Source organism: Daktulosphaira vitifoliae, unplaced genomic scaffold, assembly GCF_025091365.1.
Source record: "Daktulosphaira vitifoliae isolate Bord-2020 unplaced genomic scaffold, ASM2509136v1 Scaffold_3, whole genome shotgun sequence".
Lineage (NCBI taxonomy): Eukaryota > Metazoa > Arthropoda > Insecta > Hemiptera > Phylloxeridae > Daktulosphaira > Daktulosphaira vitifoliae.
In genome coordinates, this window is record NW_026099574.1 from 14173866 (window position 1) to 14199644 (window position 25779).

At 28.0% G+C, this 25779-nt stretch overlaps 3 protein-coding genes and 2 long non-coding RNA genes across 9 annotated transcripts in view; 4 read left to right on the top strand and 1 right to left on the bottom strand.

Annotated features, from left to right (window-relative positions):
• The window catches only part of LOC126902049 (E3 ubiquitin-protein ligase RNF8-like), a 22282-nt gene extending 18636 nt beyond the window's left edge, over window positions 1–3646 (top strand). The window contains exons 7-8 of the mRNA XM_050679072.1: window positions 1399–1597; window positions 3455–3646. Coding sequence (XP_050535029.1) covers window positions 1399–1597; window positions 3455–3552 — 297 coding nt within the window. The 3' untranslated portion in view covers window positions 3553–3646. The remainder of the gene's footprint in view (window positions 1–1398; window positions 1598–3454) is intronic.
• A 4404-nt stretch (window positions 3647–8050) lies between these two features.
• On the top strand, window positions 8051–9270 carry LOC126901505 (uncharacterized). Its single transcript, XR_007703056.1, has 4 exons — window positions 8051–8709; window positions 8783–8839; window positions 8907–9049; window positions 9215–9270. It is a non-coding gene; the product is annotated as an uncharacterized LOC126901505 (long non-coding RNA).
• Window positions 9271–10729: 1459 nt separating this feature from the next.
• On the bottom strand, window positions 10730–14183 carry LOC126902467 (uncharacterized). Of its 2 annotated transcripts, XR_007703222.1 has the most exons (7): window positions 13462–14183; window positions 13217–13376; window positions 13052–13150; window positions 12047–12120; window positions 11653–11746; window positions 11311–11442; window positions 10730–11247 (listed from the first exon to the last, which is right to left on the bottom strand). It is a non-coding gene; the product is annotated as an uncharacterized LOC126902467 (long non-coding RNA). The 2 variants fall into 2 exon arrangements; XR_007703221.1 differs by having other exon boundaries at window positions 13217–14180.
• A 61-nt stretch (window positions 14184–14244) lies between these two features.
• LOC126902465 (mitochondrial glutamate carrier 1-like) lies at window positions 14245–20913 on the top strand. Of its 4 annotated transcripts, XM_050679773.1 has the most exons (8): window positions 14245–14887; window positions 15949–15978; window positions 17633–17767; window positions 17834–17980; window positions 18042–18178; window positions 19621–19806; window positions 19868–20024; window positions 20093–20908. In XM_050679773.1, the coding sequence occupies exons 1-8, from the start codon at window positions 14856–14858 to the stop codon at window positions 20232–20234; spliced, it is 966 nt and encodes a 321-aa protein (XP_050535730.1). In that variant the 5' UTR covers window positions 14245–14855; the 3' UTR covers window positions 20235–20908. The 4 variants fall into 4 exon arrangements, with proteins under 4 accessions (XP_050535730.1, XP_050535731.1, XP_050535732.1 ...); XM_050679774.1 differs by lacking the exon at window positions 15949–15978; XM_050679775.1 differs by lacking the exons at window positions 14245–14887; window positions 15949–15978 and adding an exon at window positions 17185–17203.
• Window positions 20914–22423: 1510 nt separating this feature from the next.
• LOC126902462 (SET and MYND domain-containing protein 4-like) lies at window positions 22424–25431 on the top strand. The gene is made up of 5 exons (XM_050679763.1): window positions 22424–23414; window positions 23553–23677; window positions 24232–24867; window positions 24938–25089; window positions 25182–25431. Exons 1-5 carry the CDS (start codon window positions 22658–22660, stop codon window positions 25393–25395), a joined length of 1884 nt encoding a protein of 627 aa, XP_050535720.1. The 5' UTR covers window positions 22424–22657; the 3' UTR covers window positions 25396–25431.
• The last annotated feature ends 348 nt before the right edge of the window (window positions 25432–25779 follow it).

A 25779-nucleotide genomic window follows, 5' to 3' on the forward strand; every position in this document is an offset into this window, starting at 1 on the left:
TTTTTTTCAAATTAAAGTATATTACATAAGCTTTAATTTAAGATATATATAAAAGTGTCAGTCTTTCCGGAACATTTTCAAAAGTTAAGTTGAAAAAGTTCTACTTTCTATACGCATTTTAAAAGGTTTGCACCCCCCCTGTATAAAGGGAAATGGTCCGATTTTAAAAAAAAGTATGTCGAATGAAAGAAGTATATATAAAGTATTTATCATTAAAGAATAAAGTTGATTCATGCATTTTTTAAAAAGTTATAGCAACATAATGTTAAAAAATGTAAAATATAATATCAAGAATTTTTTCACAAAAATAGCATATTTTTGCATACGGTAGTCATTTTCACCATGAAGACAAGTCCAGAGGTCAAATTTTTTTTTTTTTAAGTAAAGTATATTACATAAGCTTTAATTTAAGATATATATAAAAGTGTCAGTCTTTCCGGAACATTTTCAAAAGTTAAGTTGAAAAAGTTATTTTTTTGTAAAAAAGTTACCATTTTGAAACCCCATCCTTTGGGCTGTTAAAGGGTCAAATGTTCACAAAAATATATAAAATGATAGGTAATTATCTAAGGTATCTATAAAAAAAAAAATTATATTGATTCGGTCATTTTTAAAAAAGTTATGGCAATTTTAAGTAAAAAAAATTGAAAAAATATCGAAAATTAGCGATTTTTAAATTTGTAATTTTTTGGGGGATTTCCCCCGTTTACGGGGAACGAGGGAATTTTTTTCAATTTTTGAGGGTAATGTCTTCGACTAGATACGATTTGTGATCTTTTGACATATTGTTCATCAAAATCGGTCCAGCGAGAGCTGAGATTGAGCGTTCACAGACACAAAAAAAAAAATAAAAAAATAAAAAAAAAAAAACACATCATAGTAAAATTAATACCTTCTCAGCTTCGCATCGAAGCTAAAAACGATTTTACAATTACTTCATTTACTTACATTTACATTACTTTACCATGAAGTGTGACATTTTAAAGTAAATTTGTTTATGAAAATAAAATGCAATTTAAGTAAAATGAAAAATATTACTATGTCATTGTCTATATATTATTATTTTATAATTTAGTAACTATTTTTATCCAAAATTTAAATGAGTTTTTAAATTTTGTTTTTGATAAATTAGCTTTTAAGAGACTGAAAAAAAAATCACATACTTCATAATTATACCAACAACATTATTTTATTTTAGAATTTGGGTTTGAAGTTTAAATAAAACATATTTTATCACAAATTGTTAGTTCAAGAAAACTTGAATTTTACGTATCCATAAATTAAATTAAAAAATGATTTTAAATATCTCATTATCATTGGGAAATAAATAAAATTTAGTCACAAATTGTGAAAATGAATATTTTATATAAAATTTAATATGTAAATTTGTTTTTTTAGGCGTGTACAATTAATTGCAGCCATACATTTTGTGAAGTTTGTTTAAATACTTGGTTGAGAGGAAATAATGTGTGTCCTCTTTGTCGAACTTCAGTTGAAACCAAAACTCTTTGTCTAGCTCTGGATAACTTTATTAATAATATTTGTGATCATCTTGGGAATGCAATAAAAGAACATCGAGAAAAAGTACAACAAGAAAGTAAGTATATTTGAACATTTATTAACTTATATTTATTGTTATAACTATTTTTAGAATTGACAGTTAATGTCCCACGAGTAGAGTATCCGCGACAAATGGCTAGAAGAGGTCGTAGAAGAAGATTAAGATAATTTACCTTATTGTTAAAAATAAAATATTTTCTATACATTATCTCACCTCTTGTATTTTAAATTTTAATTAAAAGATATTTGATACCAAGCAAAATGATGGGTACTTTTTTAACAACTATGAGCACAATAACATATTATTTAATGTTTTTAACACGAATATAAATAAGCATAATTATTTTAATTATATTTTACATGAACTCTATTAAATAATAAAATAAAAACTTGGGAGCTAGAGCTATTGGTTGGTACATAAGGATTTTGTTCGCCACCCGGTTCCTACTAAAGCGGTTAGCCCATATGACTAATAATAAAAAATAACAATAAATTTCAATGATAGATTTCTAACCATAAAAAAAAGAAAGATTACCATTCATCTTATTAATATGTTTTTTTTTTGTATGATATGATTTTCAAATGTATAAATTCATATTTAAATTCATCTAAAATATAAAATATATAAAAAGTCACTTACATAATATTAACATAGGTATTTACTAGCAAAGGATGGTGGGGTCGGGAGCAAGTGATTACGGAAAAAAGTGCAGCCCCATCGTACACAGTAAACCCTTTTTTTTTTTTTTTACTACTGCCAACATGATTGTGGGCCGCCCTGGAACTGCCATTAGGTATTACTTTAGGGCGGCCCACGCCGTCTATAAATCACAACGTGGTGTTGCCTACCCCGTTAGCCGGATCCCTAAGTGGGATCCGTTGCCCAGGTTGCACCGCGTGGAGGTGGGGGCAGGACTTCGCGTGGGTTGGCCAAATAATTCACAACACAATACATAAAACACACATAAAATACCTACGTCGCCAGTAGCGCCGCAGGTCATCCTACCCTTGGCAGTCTCTGCCTCAGGCGTTCGGCCTCCTCTTTTTGGCTCATCACCGATTCGGCGAATGCCTGAACCAGAGACCACCCCTCATGGCTTCTCAGCATCAGGTCCACCATGGACTCGACGCCGAACGCGGACCCCGAGCTGGACTCCAACTCTTCCCGCTCGCTGGCCCACGCCTCGCACCGGAAAAGCGTATGCAATGCATTATCCGCTTCTCCCGGCCGATCCCGACAGTGATCGCACGTCGGCGCCAGTTGAACACAGTGCTTTTCCGGAGCTCGTGTCCGTTGGCGCGTTCGACGGCCAGCAGGTCCGCGGGCGGCAGAGAACCCGGGACCCTTTCCGACACTCCGGAGACGGAGCGATAGGCGCACACGGCCCGGATGGCTCCAACGGGTACTTCAGCCTACAGAATTGTTTGCGTACATAAAAAAACAATAATATACAGTAAATTTATTATTATTATTATGCGTAAAATGTTCACCAAATCGTTTCCACTGGCACCAACACCGCCAGCGGCGACATTTCCTCCGAACGGTCCAGCATCGCCAACATCAATGTCCACCACGCGACACAATTTCAATCTACACGGTGCCAACTTCAATTGTTACAATTCAGGACAACTCTGCTACGGGACCTGACGTGTTGTGTACGCGATACTTACAACGTATACATACATATATACGCGTTGCAAGAAGTATTTGAAAAAGTCAACGAATTAATACCGTCTCGCATTCCGTAACCGTTACTACGATTCTTAATGAAATTAATTATAAAAATTTATTACGTCGGCCTCATTATATTGCTCCGTGACATTGACCTTAAAGGGAAAATCGAAGACAATTGTAGCGATTACTGTTAACTATTATGATTATTACTTACTACAGACGGTACGGCGTTCCGGTTGAGCACAGTACCAACACACTGTAGCCAATCAAATGTCCATCAGACTGAAGGAGACGTCGAATCGAAAACAATTAACTAACGTGTACATACTTGTGTAAACTGTCGGCGACGGTGGTGAAGCACAAAACACGCCGGTTTGCCATGTGTTAGATAAAATAAATTCTGTGGTCAAAAACCGGGTATGATTATAAAAAAAACTATTTATAAATTATTACATATGAATTATTATTATTCTATTTATATATAAATTATGTATTTATTATAAAAAAACTTATGATAATAATCAATTTTTATAAATCGAGATCAGATGAAACGATGACAATGTGTCAATTGATTGTGATCAACAGGTCGATTACGTAACGCGAGCGCATTGATGCAAATAATATCGATAGAACGACCGAAACGCGGACCACGTAGAAAGTCGCACGGTTCAAAGTCCAACTTGTGCGCGTGACAAAAAACTCCAGCGGCCGTGTTACCGTGAATTTTGGGTCGCGCGCAAAAAAAACTCATTTGCGGTGGTTAGGCATTCGCGTTTTACGTAAAAAATGAAACAGATTTTAGTACGATGTAAATGGTACGTGGATCCCGGGGAGTGTCTTAGGGTCCGGAAGTTCAGCAAAATAAGTAAATAGCGCTTTTTAATCGCGCCACACAAAAATCGGCGGCCGGATTTGTTTGAAATTGGTTCAAATACTGACTCTCGGAGATTATAAAGTAACAAAGTCCGACCTGGAAGTGGTAAAGGATTACCCTGCGATTGGAAAAATCATTTAGTAGTATTTGTCGAGTCATAATGAAACAAATATTTATAAAACCGACAATAAACAATAATCATTACGGGCAGCCGTCGTCTCATCGGACCGACCGAAGGCGAGCAATAATAAATATAGTTTAAAAAAACTAAAAAAACACGCTTTTAAAGCACATTGAACTAAAAAGTTAAAAATAATTTTTAAAATAAGTTTAAAATAATTATGAACAAAAAATACTAGTATTATTGTTTTACGCTTATTTTAAAAATTATTTTTAACTTTTTAGTTCGATGTTCTTTAAAAGCGTGTTTTTTAGTTTTTTTAAACTATATTTATTTTTCACTTTTTAGTTACATGTTATGATAGTAGTTACTATCAATATCATGGTTGTAACGGGTAAAGGGGAATCAGGGTTCGATTCCGGAGTGGGAGTCTGAGAAACGGCTACCACATCCAAGGAAAGCAGCAGGCGCGCAACGTGGAGGTAGTGACGTAAAATGACGATACGGGAATCATCCTTTGTAATCGGAATAAATACCCTATATATCTCTTAATGAGAATAAAGCGTATTAATATATAAGTTTTAATAGTAATTAGAATATATATATATATATATATATTAGGGTGGTCCAATTCTTATGGGTAAAAAAAAAAAGTTTTTTTTTCTGAGCTCCACAACCATATTTTTGTTTCTTAGTCAAAAATAAATGTTCACGCCATAAACTAGCCCATTCTAAACATATTTAGAGGTCGCTAGGATTTGTAAGTAAGAAGTAATAGGAATTTATCAATGGTTTTTATTCTAGCGTAATCATTAACCGCCGATAACGAACAGATAATAGCTGTGCATAATAACCATGAGTATTTTACATTGTCCGTCAAAAATGAATTGTATTTTCCTTTACTATCTTATTTTATTTACATTATTGGTTGTCCAGTTAAAACTGAAATGGTGCGACATGAGTTAACATTTCAAACCATTTATCGACATTTTATTTTGAACTGTTGTTGAGTCAACATCGCTTGTTATAAACACGTGAGTATTTGAAACGTTACCTGCGGTTATTAATTAATTTAAAATACATATATTAATGATTGTACTTTTTTATTATCACATTTGAAATATTTAACACTTTGGTGTCCGTTGAAGCTATTGACATTTTTTTAACTATTCTAAAGTTTTGTTTGATAATCAAAACAAAATTATTTTTGTGAATTACCTATTAAATTTTTAACTATAGTTATTACAAAATATTATATTAGATTTTGTCTTAAATAATATAATGGCTTCCACCAGCAATTTAAAATCAACAAGAACATCAGCTACCGTGTGGTTGATTGGAAAACCTACAGAAACATTTTCATTTGCTAGACTTCCGTCAAAAGAGGATGTACTAAGATTTTTTCACTTTCACCACTTAGAAAAAAAACAAACTTTTAAAAAAAGTATAAGGTCTACAGCGGAATCCGTTTTGGAAGTTTGGGAAAAAGCAAGGATACCTACTCAAAGAATTGACTCAGTTGAAAGAAAACTAAGTAAACTGGTGGATGAATACTATCTTTTAAAAAAGAACAGAAAAACAAATCTTGATAGTTGCCGTATGAAAGAATTGGTATTTAAAGGAGACTTAGTTGATATTTTTGACATAGCTGTTAAGGATGCATTAAAAATAATGAAAAATGAAGAAGACAAAACATTTTTAATAATGCAGAGAGAAGACAGAATGAGCTGCAGTATGGCAGGTGTAGACAAGCTGCAAGAAAAAAAAGAAATTAGAAAACGAAAAAGAGAAGTAGAAGCTGAAACTAGAAGACAACATAATCAAGAAAAAACGCTAATGAGCTTAGAAATAGCATCCGATTCCGAAATAATGGATTCTTGTAAAAGCAGCTCAAACTGTTCATAGGGTGATGAGTTTCAAGTTCCTTCTACTTCAACAAATATAAAAAAACCCACCACTATTAAAAGTGTATTTACTGAGGATGTTGTAGCATCTATTGACCGTGTAAACTTGTCTGATCGGAATGCAATGTTTGTCGTTGGATCAATAGCTCAGGCTTTAGGAACCCCAATAGCAGATATCTCTTTATCACGTAGTACAATACGTCGTAAAAGAAATCAAATTCGCAAAACTGTTGTGGAAACTGACAAAACAACATCTTCTTTCGAGCATCCTCTAGTTTTGCATTGGGATGGTAAACTGCTGCCTGACATTGTTGGAGGGACGCAAAAAGTCGATCGAGTGGCTGTGCTTGTCACTGGCGGTGGTTTAGAAAAGCTTTTAGCAGTTCCAAAGATTGATAGAGGCACGGGCAAAGAACAGGCTGATGCTTGTCTCAATGTTCTTGAAGAGTGGAAGTTAAAGGCCTACGTGCGAGGACTCTGCTTTGATACTACATCTTCTAACACGGGGTTGAATTTGGGCGCATGCTCTTTAATCGAAAAGGCTATAGCATCTGATAAAGAGCTTGTCTGGATTGCTTGTAGACATCACATTTTTGAAGTTTTGCTTTCTACCGTCTTTAAGGAAGTGTTTGGACCAAGTGGGGGTCCACATGTCAATCTTTTCAAACGTTTTCAAAAACAATGGCTGGGAATAGATAAATAAAATTTTAAAGTTGGTGATGAAAATTTATTTAACCATGACAACCTGCTTCAACTCCGTCAAGACATGCGTTCTTACTATATTGATGCTATTGAAACGCAACAGCCAAGAGACGACTACCTTGAAATAATAAACTTGTGCAGAATTTTTCTCGGAAAGTCAGAAGAAAGTAAAGTTAGATTTCGAACGCCAGGAGCCTTTCATCAAGCCCGTTGGATGGCAAAGGCAATCTATTGCCTAAAAATATACATGTTTCAAGATCAGTTCGAACTCACTGCAGCAGAGAAAAAAGGTGTCACGGAAATAAGTCTATTTGTAAGTCTACTGTATTGTCGTTACTGGAATGAAGCCCCAATAGCCGAAAGAGCTCCCCTTAATGATGCCGATTTGATTGGACTGATAAAAGATTACCCTAATCGGAAGATAAGTATTGCCGCATCTAAAGCATTTTTTCGTCACCTTTGGTATTTTTCAGAACATTTAGTTGGACTTTCTTTTTTTGATTCTCGTGTCAGTACTGAGTCTAAAAGAGAAATGGTAAAAAATCTTCAACGACCTTCCAAGGGAAATGCATTGAAAAGACTTGATGGCAAAACGTTCAATCACCAGGATCCACTGGAGTCGTTTATCACACAACGCACAACGGTTTTATTTGATTTGTTAATTAATAACGGTCGAGAAAAAGCAGCTTCATTTTTGGCGAAAGATCCATCAGAGTGGCCGACAGATTTGGTCTATATTGAAATGCTAGAAAAAGTTCGCCAAATGAAAGTTGTTAATGATTGCGCAGAGCGTGGGATTGCACTGATTCAAAAGTTCAACAATAACATAACGAAAAATGAGGAGCAAAAACAATATCTTCTCCGATTAGTAGATCTCCATAGAAAACGATATCCTTCTGCATCAAAATCTAGCATTATGAAAATGACTCTAGGTAATTAAAAACTAAGAAACATAGATTTTAACAAATATATATATATAATATTGTAGCATAATGTTTTGTTTTATTTTTAAAAGTTGAATAAATTTTCAAGAAAATAGTTTTTATTTATTTACTATAACTTTATGCATAAAAGTGATAAATCCTAGCGACCCCTAAAAATTATTCAATTATGCTGAAATTTTTTATAAGTGCAAGTTAGATGGTCTGAAACAAAAACAAACTTGTGGAGAAACTAAATTCCAAAAAAAAAAAAATTGGACCACCCTAATATACATCTATATATATATATATATATATATATACATGTAAAGCGACTTAAGTACGTAAACGTATCATGCACGAGGTATAGCTGTGTTTTGTTGGCGGGCGGGGCGCGAGGCATATATGGCGGCAGCGGCGTCGGCTGTAGGGATATATAAATGAATATTAACATATACGTATATATAAATAATAATATATATATGTATATATATATTAATATTAGCGGCGATGGTAAGAATATATAATCTTCGCATAATATCGTGGCACTTTCGTTGGCGTTGACGACGCTATGTCCGGCGTGGTCCTCGGGCGTCAAAAGGTTAGCAGCGTTGATGGCGACGGTGCGCGAGTGGAGATCGGTTTATTGACGTTGCCACTTTGACAACAGGAAGAATACTACGGTATCATTAGCGGCGGTACGTCGTCGGCCGTGCGGCACTTGCTGGACTTTGCACCGCGGCGTTTACTCAAAATTATACAGAAAAAAATAGTGTAGGCGCTGACTGGTGAGCGGGGTGGGGTGAATGCGTTACGACGGTCTAGTCTCAAGGTCATAGACGACGGGATACGCGACATAATAACACGTGCCGCGTGGAGTTACAAACTTACAACATACAAACAATATACAAACATACATGTGAAACTAATATAAGCGTGTTAAAAAAGCAAAAGTAAGTATACTATAGATTTATGCACGCGTACCGTTTAAAAAGTAACATTGAAATGAAATTTTAATTTTCACAGGGTGTTTCATATGCAACAGCCCGTACCACTACCTTAGGCGGGACTGCCGAAGTAAAGGTAAAATGACCTTCAATTATCTTTCATGTGTTCAATGTATTTATTTTTGAAACGTTAAAAAATTAAGTAACAATGAAAAAGCGTTTGAAAATCGCGAGGCGAGAAGTGGCGAATTTGCGACGCCTTCTTAAAGAAGCTAAGGAGGAAACGGCACCACAGCAGCAGGAGGGACCACCACCTCCTCCTGACGTAGAAAGCCGCCGGAACAAGGTATGAGATGCATAGGTGTAGCACAATTAGAGGTAGAACTGTTTTGGTAATTGTAATATATACTAAGCGTTGGTTTTTCAAATGTGTTAATGAGCAGTTGTGCCTCTAACTCCAAACCAATAAATTCGTAATGTTGCAACATACGATAAGTGTTTTTTGTTTCAGAATGCAATGAGAGTGGGCAATGATTTTTTTTGTATACTATTAAAATAAATAGTGTGAAATACAATCCATGTTTATTTATTTGTTCCCACCATATGTATATATTAGGGTGGTCCACAAATTTGAAGTTAAAAATTTTGTTTGCAGGACCCCCTAAATTTATTTATTACTATAAGTAAAACATTTTAGTGAAGTTTTGTCGTGATTGGTCAACCCCTTCCCGTGTCGCAAAAGGGTTGAAAAATTGATAAATGGGGTATTGTTATAGTTTTTTGCTTATATTTCAATAACAAAAAAATGTTCAGCTATTAATTTATAGATCTAAACTTGTTCATTGTTCTTGATACTGAACAATGAAATTTTTTTTTGCTTCACCTATAACAGAGGACCACCCTAGTATATATATAAAAGCATAATTGCGTCGGATAACGTTATGAAATGTTAATTCTCTGTTTGATAAAGTAAGTGAATCTTTGTGTATGATAATATTAGCGTGCATCAAGTTAAAACCGATATAACAATATTACATACTTGAAATCATATTATAAAAAAAAAAAAATGTAATTTAAAGAAAAAATCATTTTCTTCGAAGTAAAATATTTGAAATTTAACTTTGTGATCGAGTAGGCAAAAAACAAAAATAAATAAGATTGATCGTGTAACATATCGGGTTATAAGATTAAATATTAATAAAAAAAAATTACATGTCATTGAAAAATAAAACATTGAATCCTATTTTCGTAATTAAATACACATTATCGTATTTCACGATTGGCTAATAATACTTCAAACGCTCTGTGCGAGATTCTATTTTTCATATAGAAATAAAAGTAAATAAATATATTGATCATTATAATAGCATAAGTGAAAAATATTATAAATTATCGTAATCGGGGAGTAATATATTTTTATATAATTGTAAATGTATAATTTGAATAACGCAAACATGTGTAAAATAGGTTTTTTTTTGTACAATAAAAAATGAATTTAAAGGAACAATGAGACAAAATGTATTTGTATAAATATGAAATTCAATGGTATAATTAAACCATTCCATAAAAACAAATATCAAATAATTTATTACACTTCTGAATTATTGCGAGTTATTATTTAACTTTAAAAATAGTTTTAAAGAATTATTGTTTAATTTAAATTTTAATATTTTTCACTTATAAATAATTAGTATGCTAAAAATTGTCCAAGTCAAATATAAAAAAAATTATGGTTATAAAACGTCCAGTGCCAAAGTTAAATAAACGGTTTTCAATTGATTATGCATTGATATACAATATTCATTTAACATATACGATTTTATAAAGCCGGTGTTATTTTAATTGTATGACACATAAAAATTAATTTAAAGATTCACATGTGTTGTGTGTTTCTTTAATTATAATTACTAGTTACGCATAAAATAAATAATTTAAAAAATTATATATTCAAATTAAACTCCAATTTTTAATTTTTTTTAGTTTTAAAAAAAAAAAAAAAAAAATTGAACAGAGTTTATTTGTCTCACTACTGAACTACTTTGTTATTTACAATATAATATAAAAACCTTAAATTACTTGCTAGAATTACAGACTCAATGTAAATGAAATGATTAAAGCCGTATTATCAAACCGATAAATAAAAGAAATACTGGAGTATTTAATATATTGTTGGGATTTAAAAAATATCCTAGTTTTATACTCTAGTGGTATTTCTTTTAGAGATACCAACAGCTCGAATTAATTAAAAATATAATAAAATGTAACATTATAATTAATTGAGCGTGGCGAGTTTATTCTGTAACTTGCAAAACAATTAAAATTATAAACATGAAGTTTGATGTTTTCCACTTAAGAACAATCAATACGTTAAAATATTCCAATTAAACAATTTAACAATAACTATAAAGTATGATCGATGGAAAAGTCTGTAGTCGTTTTCTCGCTGAACTCCAAAGGCCAACAGTGGTGTTTTCCAAGCTGTGTTCAGCAGTTAGATGTCACAGAGAGGACAACAAAATAATGGCAGTATATATGAAATGTGATCTGAAAGAAAGAGTAAAATCAGAAAAACAAAAAATTCAAGAGTCCCAATTACAAAACTCATACAGTATCTTTTTGGTTTCCTTCCAACAGTGAGGGATAAGTACCGGCTAAACAAAAATGAACGACACGCAAGATTAACACACAGTGGGTAAAAAAAAAAGTGAAAATGTTGTTACCACCCAAGCCACCAGCAGTCTGAAAATTACAATTCACATAAATTAATACAGTCATTGCTATATTGTACAACCGTCAAAAAAAAAAAAAAAACTACAACAGGACCACAAACACGTTCATGAGTGTGAATAAATATGATAACAAGAATAAAAAATATTTAATCAACACACATTACACAATGCGATCACCAATAAATAAAATAATTTTAATTAACATATGGAAATTAATTACTTGTGTAATAAATCCGTTATAAGTTAGAGACAGCGCTCTTGGCTAACGGACTAAACCGTTATTGAAGCAGTCCTTCGGACACAACAAACACTATCTAAAAATTACAAAATCAAATTAATCAATACGGTCATTACAATGATTATATAGACAATTTTAAAATTTTAAAATTATAACATTATTATTATTACCACAAATATAAATTTAGTACATGCAAATAAAAATAAAAAAATAGAGATTGTATAGACTGATGTAGTACAAATTTCACTGGTAAATGAAATACAAATTGACGCAATGATTAAAATATGCTAGTAAATTAATAATTACATATTAAGATGAATTGTACTTTTATGTGAATAACAATAAATTTCTTTTGACAAATGAAAATTAATTTTACCTGTGCCAGAAATCCAATAGCGATGACTGGCAACAATCTACAGCTCAGATATCCTGGCACAACAGTGTAGCAGTCTAAAAATTAAAAAAACAAATTAAATTAATACAGCCATCACCATGATATAATATATTTACAATATTATTATTATAATTGTTACGAAATTGTCAATAAAACATTTCAATAAGAAATAATCATGATGATCACAAATATAAATGTAGTACATGCAAACAAAAAAAAGTATATACATATAGAGAAAGAGATTGTATAGACTACCAGGGGTCCGCGGTCCCATAGATTTTTTTCTTCGATTTTTATTCGAAATTAATATTTTTTTTTAAATAGTAAAAAAAAATAATGGCTTATTGAGGAACCGTATAATATTATACTTTATTATAAATTCATAAGTGTGTAGGTATCAGATTTATAAATAATATTATCGCGACCGATAATAATTATGTCAATTACAAACATCGTTGCTTATATATTTATAGTATAAATTTTATACTTTATGAGTACCCATTGATACTGAGTTATGGATATTGATTCAGTATGCAATTGTTATTCATTTGATTACTACGCAGTACGTTTTTAAAGAAAAATTTATACTATAAAGAAATGCAGTCACAAAAATCACATTAAGTAAATTATTTTGTATAGTAAAGTATAATTATATATTAGTTAAATACAGTAATAAAATGTAAAGTAAGATAATAAAAATTAACATTTTTTGATAAATTTTGTGTATTCTTGTTAATGAGCAAAAAAAGGTCTTAGTTTTCGTAAGATTGAGGGGATTCGCGACCTATAAAATATTGCCGTAGTGGTAAAAAGGTTGGGAAACACTGGTGTAGACTAATGTAGCACAAATTGTACAAATAAATAAAATACAAATCCAATTAATGATTAAAATATGTAAAGTAAATTGATTAAAATGTAAAAAGATGAACTCTATTTTAAAAATGTCAATATCAATAAAATTCTTTTTAACAAATGAAAATGAATTACCCGTGTAATAAATGCGTTGTTGATCAGAGCCCCAGCACTTAGGGCCAACAGGCCGAGTCGTTATCGAAGCATACCACCTCAGGAGGCCACAAACGCCGTCTAAAAATTATAAAATCAAATCAATTAATACTGCCGTTACAACGATTATGGATTTATATCAATTACAATAGTTGTGAAAACGTCAAACGCACAGGTTTTTTTTGTGTTTTTTTAACGAATAAAAACGCGTTACTCGTTTAATAAATCCGTTGTAGATTGTTAGAGCCAGCACTCTCGGCCTACAGGTGGAGCCATCATCGAAGCAGTACTCCGGAGTAAACGCCATCTAAAAATCACAAAACCCAATCGCCACGACTGTTAAAATATCGACAATTAATAAACTACGTTAATCGTAATCGCTGTAAAATTACCAATCGCGAGTTTCGATTAATATAATCGCAATAGAAGTAGAAAATTTACAAAATTACATTAATTAACGAATACAGTCATTATTACTACTACTAATAATAATAACGAAATATCGAAAAATAAACGACGTTGATGCGGACGACGACGTACCGGCGTCAGACGCGCTGATAATGACGAAAAGGCGGGAACGCGGTAAACGCGATAACGCGTCGCGGCGGAGGCCTCGCTCCTCTATTTGGCGTCGTTTTCCATTCTACGGAATTCTGAAAATCGTGAAAATAAAAAAACGGGGGCGCCGAAAAATTCGAGTGGCGGTCGGAAAAGACGCGAAACGATAAGCCTCGCGAGGAGGCACCGAAGCGAAGAGGCGGAGAAAAAAGAGAAAGGCGAATTTTAAAAGGGAAAAAAGTTAAAATCTCTTCCAGGTGGACCTTATTGGAGTGGCTGGGAGAGACTAGAGACTAGAGATGGTTATACGACAATCTATACAATCCTACAGTAATCTGTGGCCAATTAGTCTCTTATTGTATTTTATTTTCTTCATATTAACTCTCCTGACTAAATTATTTGTTGGCATGTGATAAAAGGCGCCATATATTAAATTATTTTGTTTCTATTACGATTATAGATAGACTGCGCTATAACTCAGTAACTTATGTTATTTTGATAAGAAACTCTAGTCGAATGATCAAGACGTGTTATTAACGTTTTTATCTATTATCATTTTTCGACCACAGAAATCATGCAATTTCTACCATTATATACAGATTGTAGTCTGTGGTACCGTTCTGTTTCATAATTGTACTACGGTATCTATAAGTCAGTCCTTTGATTAGTTGCATTTTATTATGTTGTAACTTGTTTAGTTGCAAATTTATAACATTTTTCTTGGGGAGTGTTCTATTATACAATGTATCGATATTTGAGAGGGATCCAGACCCCTTAGACCCCCGTCAATCCATGATTGCTTGTAAACAATTTAAATTTCTTCTCCCATTAAAAATTTCCTCCTAGATATAGAAAATCGGTTTCTTTAGGAATTGTCTATCACTACTTTAGATAAAACCTTATCTATTGTGTAATAATGCTTACGAAATGAAGAGTTATAGTAAGTTGTTAGGCGCGCCTTATCATTACTATTGATATGTATATACAAATTTTTTTTCAAGTGTATAGAACTTAATTGACTTATATAGATTCATTGTGGGCCTTGAAATTTATAAGTATATTAGATTGGATAACATTTTTTAGATTATCATTTTAGCCAAAAGAGTTGTTTATTTTTACGACCAAAATGTTTTTAATATCGTGAAAATTAGAGAAGTATGTGCTTCAAAAACAGTGTATAGTACATTCATACAATATTTAAATTCATTAATTTATAAATATCTACATTATGAATTCTACAATAAAAACTGAATCAACTGTGTAAGTATTGTAGTTTAAACTAAGTTTAATTATGATAATTTTCGTTTTAAACAAATGTGTTAATATTGCTTTGAGTAATTAAAGTATTTTAATTTTGGATCAATTAATAAACAAAATATGTTTGATACAATCATGGTTTGATTTAAATTCTTAGGTAAACCATTGCTAAAAAATGTTTAAAAAAGAGAACTATAATTTTAAATTACTCTTTAAAACTATTAAGTTTTGAAGTAAACATCATTTATTTAAATTTTATTTTTGGCTTGTTTATAATTTGTTTTAATTACTTGAACAACTTTAATTGTAACACTGTTACATCATTCATTATAAATATTACAAAATTAAAATTTTCAATGTACTGTTATATTCCTGAGCACTGCAGATTTTATGAGTGAAAGTAATAAAAAAAATCATTCAATTCAATAAAATTATTCATCTTTAAAATTATATTTTTAACATCTTGTTAATTTTCATGAAATTTTATTGATTTTGTAAATTTTGGTAAACATGACATACTTGATCACTTTATTTACAAAGAAAAAAAAATATTAAAAAAATATAGCTTAAGGTATAGAAAAAATTGGGATTATTTATGTATATGTTTCCTTATATATTACATCAATAAATAATTTTAAAAACTATGTATTTTAATTTTGAAAATTGATTAGAGTATTTTTTAATTTATAATGTTTGAATTTTTTAATAATTGTTAATTGATTTGATATAATATATTAAAGTTTTCATTTTTTGATTATAATTATAGATTGTTAACAATCCTGAACAATGGTATTTACTACCGAGATATCTTAGATATTTTAGACTTTTTAATTTTAAATGTTTCCATTAAAAAAAAGAGTTGATACCCCAATAACCCATAAGGAATGAACAAAAAAATACTTAATATTGTATAAATCAGAAATTATATGTAACTGAATAATATAAAAATTCTCAAAATTATTAGTATTTTATGAGTTATCCAATGGATTATGATTCACTCTGTATTAATATTATAGTAAAACTGTTTAACATATAATGTAATGTCATGTTGTTTCTGTTATTAGAAAATCATTGATGCCTAGTAATAAATTTGCGTGAGTATCTTTAAATTTTTGTAAAAAGCTAGAATAAATTTATTAAATAGTTAATATATATATATACAGAATGATTCCTTAATTATACCTTATGAAATATCTTTAAAAATATTATACCTAATTATTATTTAATTTTTTTAACATTAATACAATTTTTTAACTATACATTAAAGTGAACTCTGAACTTATAGTATGAATAATAGCCAATTAAAAAAAAAGTGTTGTGGTTTTATACATATTCATATTACTACTGGTGTATAGATATACACCAGTGGTAAAATATATAAAGTCATATTTTTTTTGTAAATTAATAGACTTAAAAAAAAAAAAAAAAATGTTATTTGTGATAATTTATCTCTAGTTAAAAAATATTATTTCTGGTAAGTAAATATAATTTATGTATTTACAAAAATCAATGCATTAAACATTCTGTTAGTATACAATGGAACATATAATTTTCTAAATCTTAAATAATTTAAATATTAACAAGGGTCCCAAGTTTATGCAACTTTGTTGTAAAATCAAATAGTAACAAAGAATTATTTTTTATTTTAGGACAGAATTAACTCCCTAATCACCCCAAAACTATAATATTGAAAAAGTAAACATATTCATTTTTTTAATTAATCAATAAAAATTTGTACTTACTGATGGTGTATTGGGCTAACAAAATTTATAAATGCATATAATTCACAGCTCTGATTATTAATAATGTACTTAATTTTTAGGATATACATAGAAATCATTAAAATGTCTAAGTCTGAATTTGGGATTCTAAATTTTTATAATACTAATAAAGATTATTAAAAACTCATGTAAAGAAACCTCTAACTTAACTCTTGTTTTTTTTATTTGATAAAATTTGTTATGACTTAAATTATCAAAAAATGAAAAAGAAATTGATACTTTTAGGTAATTATTAAAATTAATTTTACAATAGGTGGTCAATTCATAATAATCACCATAAGACTTAATAAATTAATTAGTTTTTATTATTTCTTTTACAGAACTCAGCAGAATTAGCAGATAAAATACATTCAAATATAACTAATGTTCTTGTAATTTAATTAAATTGGCAAAAATTGACATAGTCTCTCTAATAACTTTAATGGAGTAAACATAATTTTATGCATATTAATTAATGCATTTAAAATGAAAGGGATATTAGCAGGGAAATTTTTTAATTTATAATCAAATTATTTTAAGAAATTGGGATGGTTAAGAGGTATGTATTCAATCCCATCACCTGCAATAATCTATTTTTTTGTCTCTGGACATCAGTGATACTTAAATAAAGTGAAAAGTCAAACTATAAATAAATATTAACTTTTAATTTAATATTAATAGTTAAATAGAACTGTTCTGCCTAATTGTAAAATAAAAAAACAATACAAATTTTATTAAATGGTATTATACAGAAGATTTTTGAACCTAATTATATTTTTAATTAATATTTACATGTAATGACTGGTAGTTAAGGAATCACTCTGTATATATTTTTACTAAAATTTGAAAATTTACTATTTTGTACTATTAAATAAATAATTTATAATAATTATTATACATTTAATATTATTCAATAATTGAATTATCAATTGTTGAAAAAAATCAAATGTTTGTGTTTGAATACTTAATAAAAGTTTTTTTTTATTAGTTTACTGCCAAAAATTATAAATGGAGGTATTGCTGGAATTATTGGAGTGACAGTAGTTTTTCCATTAGATCTTGTAAAAACAAGATTACAAAATCAAAAACCAAGCAAAGATGGATCGTTTATGTACAAATCAATGTAATATAATTTTATTTAACTTTATATAAATTTAAATTTATATTTTTATTTTAATTGGGGTTTTAGGTTTGATGCCTTTAAAAAAACATATGTTTCAGAAGGGTATTTTGGAATGTATAGAGGATCTGCTGTTAACATTTTGTTAATAACACCTGAAAAAGCAATTAAATTAGCTGCTAATGATCAATTTCGATTTTGGTTAACTCAACCTGGGTATAATCTATTGTTCTAAAAGCATTTAAATGTATTTTAAAAATAAATATTTATGATTAAGGAAGCCTTTAACATTAATTCATGAAATGTTAGCTGGTGCTGGGGCTGGACTTTTCCAAATAATTGTTACTACTCCAATGGAACTTTTAAAAATACAAATGCAAGATGCAGGGCGGGTTGCAGCTCAGGCCAAATTAGGTATTATTAAAATTATAATTAAAAATTTTGTCTGGATTTACTTTTTAGAATAGATCATACTTGGTGTGATAAATTTTTAAAATATTCTAATAAAATTTTAGTGACTCCATTTTGTCTGGGGCTGGAAAAAAGTGTATATGCTTCTTAAGAAAATATTATATACTACTAAAATTACAATCACTTATAGTATTTTATACATAAAGCATATTTACAACTGAAAATAGCATAGAATATAATAATTATTTTTATGAAATAAAATACATTAAATATGCTATTTAATAATACAGTTAATATTAATTAATTACATTAGTTAACTAATATAAATAATTTTCTAACCTATGTTATGTGATAGCAATTTTATATGTAAATCTTATGACTATTTGATAATATGATCAAAAATGCCAATAGTAGAACAGTTTTTGAGTTATAGCAAAATTAGCATTTATTTGTGAATCCAAAAAAAGTATTTTCATTATATAGTAAATTACTGATTTTTTAATTTTTTATACAAAATCTAAGAATATTATATTATCTATAACTTTTAATTAAACATTTTTTAATTTGACCTTTAGCACATTTAATATTATGAATTTACTGCGTACTCAATCCAATTAAACCACTATATTACAAAATTTAATTATTGTATTATAAAAACTTTAAATATTGGGAAATCTATTTATTTTTTTTCAATCGTTCATAACTAATATATTTTGTATTTAATGTTAAAAAACTTATCCAGTGAAATTATTGTTGATGAAATATTTTTTTGTTATTGATTTATTTTATGTAAAAATAAAAAATTTTTCTGATATTTCACAAAAAAATTATAAAAATTTGGCAGTGAACCAACAAATAAAATGAACCTAGTTCTGTATTCACTAATTGGTAAAATAACTTAAATTAGTTTAGATATATTACTATAATTGGGGGTCCTCAACTAGGTATAACCAGAACTGGTGAATTCATAAATAGTAAATCAGTAAAATGTCTTATCAAAAAGTTTTAACACAAAATTTATATACATTTTCTATTATTAAATTTTATGTAAAAATTTAAAAATCAGTGAATGTTAACTAAAAATATTTGCAGTATAATGAAAATAGTTTTTTAGGACATACAAATACTAATTTAAAAATTACTCAAAAACTGTTTAACTTTTGGAATTTTTTATCTCATTTTCAAACTCTGCACAAGATTTTACATAAAAAAATCTATCTAGACTGTTATATCATAGATAAATTTTATTGTTAACTAGTTTTATTCATAAAATAATGTACAAATCAATGTAGTATGATATATCTCCTATTCAATTTTATAATAAATGGTTATTGTAGAGTTGAAATAATAACACAGTTTTTATTTTAATTGGACTGTTCTAAGTCTCTTATTAAGTGTATTTGATATTTTGAATCATTATTAGATTTTTATTTATTGGTTATTAGATGGAAAAACTGTACCAAAAGTTTCAGCCACATCATTAGCTCGAGAATTAATAAAAACTAAAGGATTTTTTGGTTTGTATAGAGGTGTTGGAGCAACAGCAATGCGAGATGTTACATTTTCTGTTATATATTTCCCTATGTTTGCTAGATTAAACGCTTTGGGACCACGTAAAAAAGACGAATCAGGTTAAATATAAATTTTTCCCTATAATTAAAAAATTTAACATTTGTCAAATTTAAATATTAGGAGAAGCTGTTTTTTGGTGTTCTTTTGTATCTGGTTGTATAGCAGGTTCTTCTGCTGCTTTATTTGTTAATCCTATTGATGTTATAAAAACAAGATTACAAGCTATTAAAAAAATTGAAACAGAAGTGGAATACAAAGGAGTGACTGATTGTTTCTTGTAAGTTTTCTATTTTTTAATAAATTAAGTCTAAATAAAATTATAATAATCAATATATTAATTTTTAGGAAAACATTACGTAATGAAGGTCCTCTGGCTTTTTTTAAAGGTGGAGCATGTCGTATGATTGTGATAGCACCTCTTTTTGGTATAGCCCAAACTGTCTATTATTTAGGTGTAGCTGAAAGAATTCTGGGTTTAAAAAAATAAAATTCTTGAATACAAAGTTAAGCAATAAAAAGTGTTTCTATTACAATAAATGTTTACTGTTAATTGTATAATTGTTAACTCAGTTTTTTTACATTGGTATTTTTTTTTTTTAATATAAAAGGTGATCAATTTTATAACCTTATTTAGTTACCTATGATTATATTTATTTTCTACAATACTAAATGTTTTTAAATGACTTAAAAATAATATTCTTTTTAACATATTACATTAAATCTATGTCCAAATTTAATTTAAAATATGACAGAAAGAAATAGCAGCTATTTTTAAATTTCTTGTTTTACTTAAATTTGATAAATAATGAAAAATTAATTATATTTTTGTATCAAATGTTCCAAATGAGATATTTTAATAAGTTATCGTTTTTGATTTGTTTCATCTATACAAAAATTTTTCTTGTTTGTCAATTTCATTTACGGGGTCTAACAGTCTATTGAATTATCAGGGTCCACTTATTTTAAAAATTTTTTTACTATATGGTAAATTTTAAATGTACAATTTAGTTAACATAAGTACATTTTTAAGATACTTAATATTAAAATAAACGCTTAGTTAATAGTAAAATAACCTTGTCACCTAATTCTTTTATAACTTGTTTTTAATATTCCTAACTGTGATTATATTTAAAAAAATGATTTATGTACTTAAATTTGATTCTTATTAATTTATAATTGAACATTCCGTTTCCAATTAAATTTTTTATAGTGTTATTTAATGTACTTTATTTTTAGTCATTTATCTTGTTATTGAACAAATTGTTTGTTAAGCTTACAAATTGTTTATAATATTAAGATATAACATTAAATTGTTAACAAAATTAATCAATAATAAATTATAAAATTTAAAACATTATATTAGCTATTATTTTTTGATCTAATATTTCATATTTACTTATAATTTTTCTAATGATTGTATTAGTTATTTCATAAGGAAATTGAAATTTTTACAAACCAAAAATTATCTAGAATATTGTTAAAATACTAAATTATTTTTGGATGCATGAAACATTCCTATTTAGAATAGTTTTATATGGACTAAATAATCATTACATTTATTAAAAATTCAAACTATATTTACATATACATGAATAATTTTTCAATAAAACTATGGCTTTAATTAGAGAGATGAAAAAATCTTTAGACGGATTTTAAATATTGTAAAATACAAATGCTCTCAACGTATAATTGACACAACTTTTTATTTGTTATATTTAAAGTATTTTTTTAAGTAATAATTAATTATTAAGGTTAATGGTTAAAATGTAATCACTGATTAAAACTTTCATTTTTAATTTTCAAATCTAGTATTTTAGAAAATGGCTAGCAGAAGTTTTAAAAATATAAGAAACATCCCTAAAATATAATATATTGTAGTTAATGACATTTTCCTTTTGTATCCCAATATTAAATAAGAAATGGGCTATTGTTCTTGAATTGACATGTTGGTTTCAACCCTTAAAGTTATTCAATAATTTAATAAATAGCCATTAAATAATTATTTATAAATTATAAATAATGAATTGACAAGTGTACTCGTAGATCAGTCATAAGAGCTCCATATAATTTTACAGTTTATTTACTATTTTCGCTGTTATATATACCTCATACTTATAATTTATTAACTAAAAGAGTGAGACAATTGTAGTTTAATTACAATATATAATATATTCTGCAACATATATAGTGACTTCAATAGTGAAAGAAGTGATAGGCAACACCTGAGGAGCCTCAGTCGTCCAATGATATATATTAAATGTAAATTTATGTAAAAATAGTTTTAAATAGAAAAAAATAAGTTAGATTCCTTCAACATTTAATTTAAATTGCATCCATAAATGAATTTTTTCGATTAATAAGAAATTTATATATTGATGTTGCACTCAGTTAGTATAGATTTACAATATTATTATTAGTTGAAAATTAGAAATTGTCATTAAATGAACAATTAATGGTATTTTATCAATCAGTATAATATTGCAGTACGACTCAATTTAAATATTTTCTTTGAAATAAAAACTACTAACTACAACTTCTTACAATCAGATTATACAATTTATTAGTTAAAAAATGTGTTCGTTAGTAGTGTTCATTATATAAAATATAATATAACTGTATAATTGCCAAAACAATTTGTTACTTTTATAAGGAAGTGATTTATTTTTTTAACGATTTTTAAACCATTGTTCAAGTCCTTATTATGTTGGTATCATTGACAACTGGATACTTAAATAGTATCCGATGCAACTGCATAAATCATTTAATGTCCAAAAAATATATTTAATATTTAACATATTTAATAACGTGTTATTGAAGATTTTATAGCGATTGATTCTTTCGAAAATTTAACTTTTGTTATAGTTTTATTTTATATGTTAAATATAGTACATTTGAAATCGTGTGTGTAATATGAATTCATATAATGATTTTTTTTATTACTCGGATATATTAGTAGATGAGAATTTACTAGGCGATGTTTATGTAGGATTTAGTAATGCTGAAAATGACGAAGAAAAATTTATGTATACACTGGATATCATGAAACGAAATGGAATGTTTCCCTCTAAACTAGAAAGTTGTAAACATCGGCTATCTGACAGTAATATTATTAATGCACAAGATAATCGCGGTTTGGGCAATGAGCTATTTAGATTAAAAGAATATTTAAAATCTTTAAATTGTTATACAAAGAGTATTATATTATCTAAAAATAATACTGAATGTTATTCTTTTGCTCTAGCTAATAGATCTGCTGCTCTCTTTCATCTTAAAGAATACCAATTGTGTTTAAATGACATACATCGAGCTTTACAGTTTAATTATCCAACAAAACTATTTTATAAATTATATGAGAGAGCTGGTAATGCTGAACGCTTATTAGGAAATAGTGAAAGAGCTAAAAATAACTATAAAAAGTGCCTCAAATTTTTGGATAAAGCTTCTATTTCTAATGATATAAAAACAAAAATAAAAAAATGCATTGAAGACAATTTAGAAAAATGTGATGGCCTCATTGAACATCAACATGTTATTAATGAACAAAGGACCAAAGAAGAAATAGTTGGTGGAAAACATGATAGTATTTCTTCATTATCGAAGTTTATAGAATTGAGATATTCAGATGATTTTGGTCAAGGATTGTATGCTACTTGTAATATTAATCCTGGTATTTATTATTAAAATAACAATTAAACCTATAAATAATATTTCTAATTTCATGATAATTGCTTTTTAAATTGTACTTATTATTTCTACCATAATGCTTTAATATAATACTTAAACATATATGTTTTAATATTTTAAGGTGACATTGTAGCAATTGATAAACCTTATATATGTGGATTTTCTATGGATTCTACATTTATTTGTTGTTATAATAATTGTATGAAAAAATGTTTAGCTGCCATACCATGTGCAAAATGCTCTTTGGTGAGTATTTAGAAACAGTAGACACTTAATAATCTGGCAAAGATCATATCACAATATTACCTGTTTAGTGAAAACATAGGACTATTGGAAGTTTACTTAAAATCACATAATCATATTATGTATATTTTTAAGTTTTTATGGGGCATTACATGCAGGACCATATATTGTCCTATTTACCTAGGTGTAAATCCCAGATGGTATTTACTATTCATAGGTTTAAATAGAGCAAATGCTCCATTTGTACAGAACTTTATCCTATTCTATTGTACTTATATCACTATTATAACAAAAAAATGGGCGGGATGAGTAGGTGTACTAGACTATGCTTGGTCATAACTACTAAGAGTCTACTGTATATATATTTTTTATTTAAATAGAATAATATATTGATTAATTCATGAAATAGTTATATACATTATAAAAAATCTTAATATGACAGTTTCTATTATTCTTATATCTACGATACTTAAGGTTAATTATTAAAGTATTGTAGAAACTTAATTTTAAAATTGTATGTACTAAAATTTTAACTATATGAATTATATCATTTTTAGGCAATTTATTGTGATGATGAATGTATGCAAAAGAGTCATGAAGAAGATCATTTCTTAGAGTGTCCAATTTTATATTATATTAATAAGTTACCTGGGATTCCATTAATTAATCGGCTAACTGTAAAATGGTTTACTAAAGAAATAATCAAATTTGGCATAGATAATTATTGCAATAAAGTGCGTTCATTAAATACTTTTTCAGTAAATTTATTAACCAAAGAATTTGATAGAAATGGTTTTTTCAATTCAAACGATTTTTGTACAGCTTATTCAATGGCAATAAATGATGATAAAATATCTTTAGATGTCAAATTTTTCTTCAATTGTATAGCTGTTGAAATACTTAATTATATGTCTTTAGGAGGCTTTGAAATTTATGACCATCACAAAGCTACTGTTGGAGCTTCATTGGTACATATGCTCTGTGTTTTAGATTTAAACTGTTTCAAATCACGTAATTTCATAATTCCCTTATCACCTAAAGATAGCCTATTTAAACCTCTTATGACTGGAACATTAGATCCAACTTTTGGATTATTCAATCATTCCTGTGATCCTAACATATTACTATGTAATGGATATGAAAACAAAAACATTGTATACAAAGCTATACAACCTATACCTAAAGGGAAACAAGTAATCAAAACTTTTTTAATATATAATATGTTTTGTATATTTCATATGTATATATCTATAATTTTAACAGTTATTTGTTTCTTATGGAATTCATTTTACTACAAATAAAAAAGATTATAGAAAGAAAATTCTGAAAGAACAATATAAATTTATTTGCAAGTGTCAACCGTGTGAAGAAAATTGGCCAATAGCTCGATTTACACCCAATAGAATTTCATCATTGTAAGTATTCTTGTCTTAAAAAAGTTCCTGACAAAGTATTTTTTTAATTTTAAAACTTAGTGATATTAATTTTTTTTTATCAATGTATTTAGAAATATTCTTAATTCAAGTTGTGTTAACGCAATAACAGACGAATGTATCAAATTTGCAAAATTTAAAGAATTTATCAAGCCTGAAGATTACAAATTTCACTTACAATATCTTCAAAATTTTTTAAAATTATTGTATGAAAATGTTAAGAGGCCTTTTTCTTTGTATGAAGAATGTGTTGAAATGATATTGCAGGTTCATAGAAATCTAGCTTAGAATGAAGTAATCACATTAATAATTATAATGATTTAATTATTATTTTATATTTAAACAACTTTTTGAAGCCTATAAAACATAATAGATTGACATAGTTTCTTTACAAGTAGTTTGTTAAATTAAACATAGTTTATTTGGAAACCTTGAAAACAGACCAATTCACATATTTTAGGTGTTAAATATATTTTTTATTAAATATTAAATTTAAATTTAACATAGATAGTTTTGAGTTAATGAAGGATTTTTCTCTATAAAAATATATCTATACTTGGTGTTAATTTAATTAAATATTTATTTTTAAAATTTTAATCTTTGATAAGCTTATTTTTTTTACTGAATGTCTCAATCAATACTTATGGATTTTATCCTTTTTTTTTTTTTTTT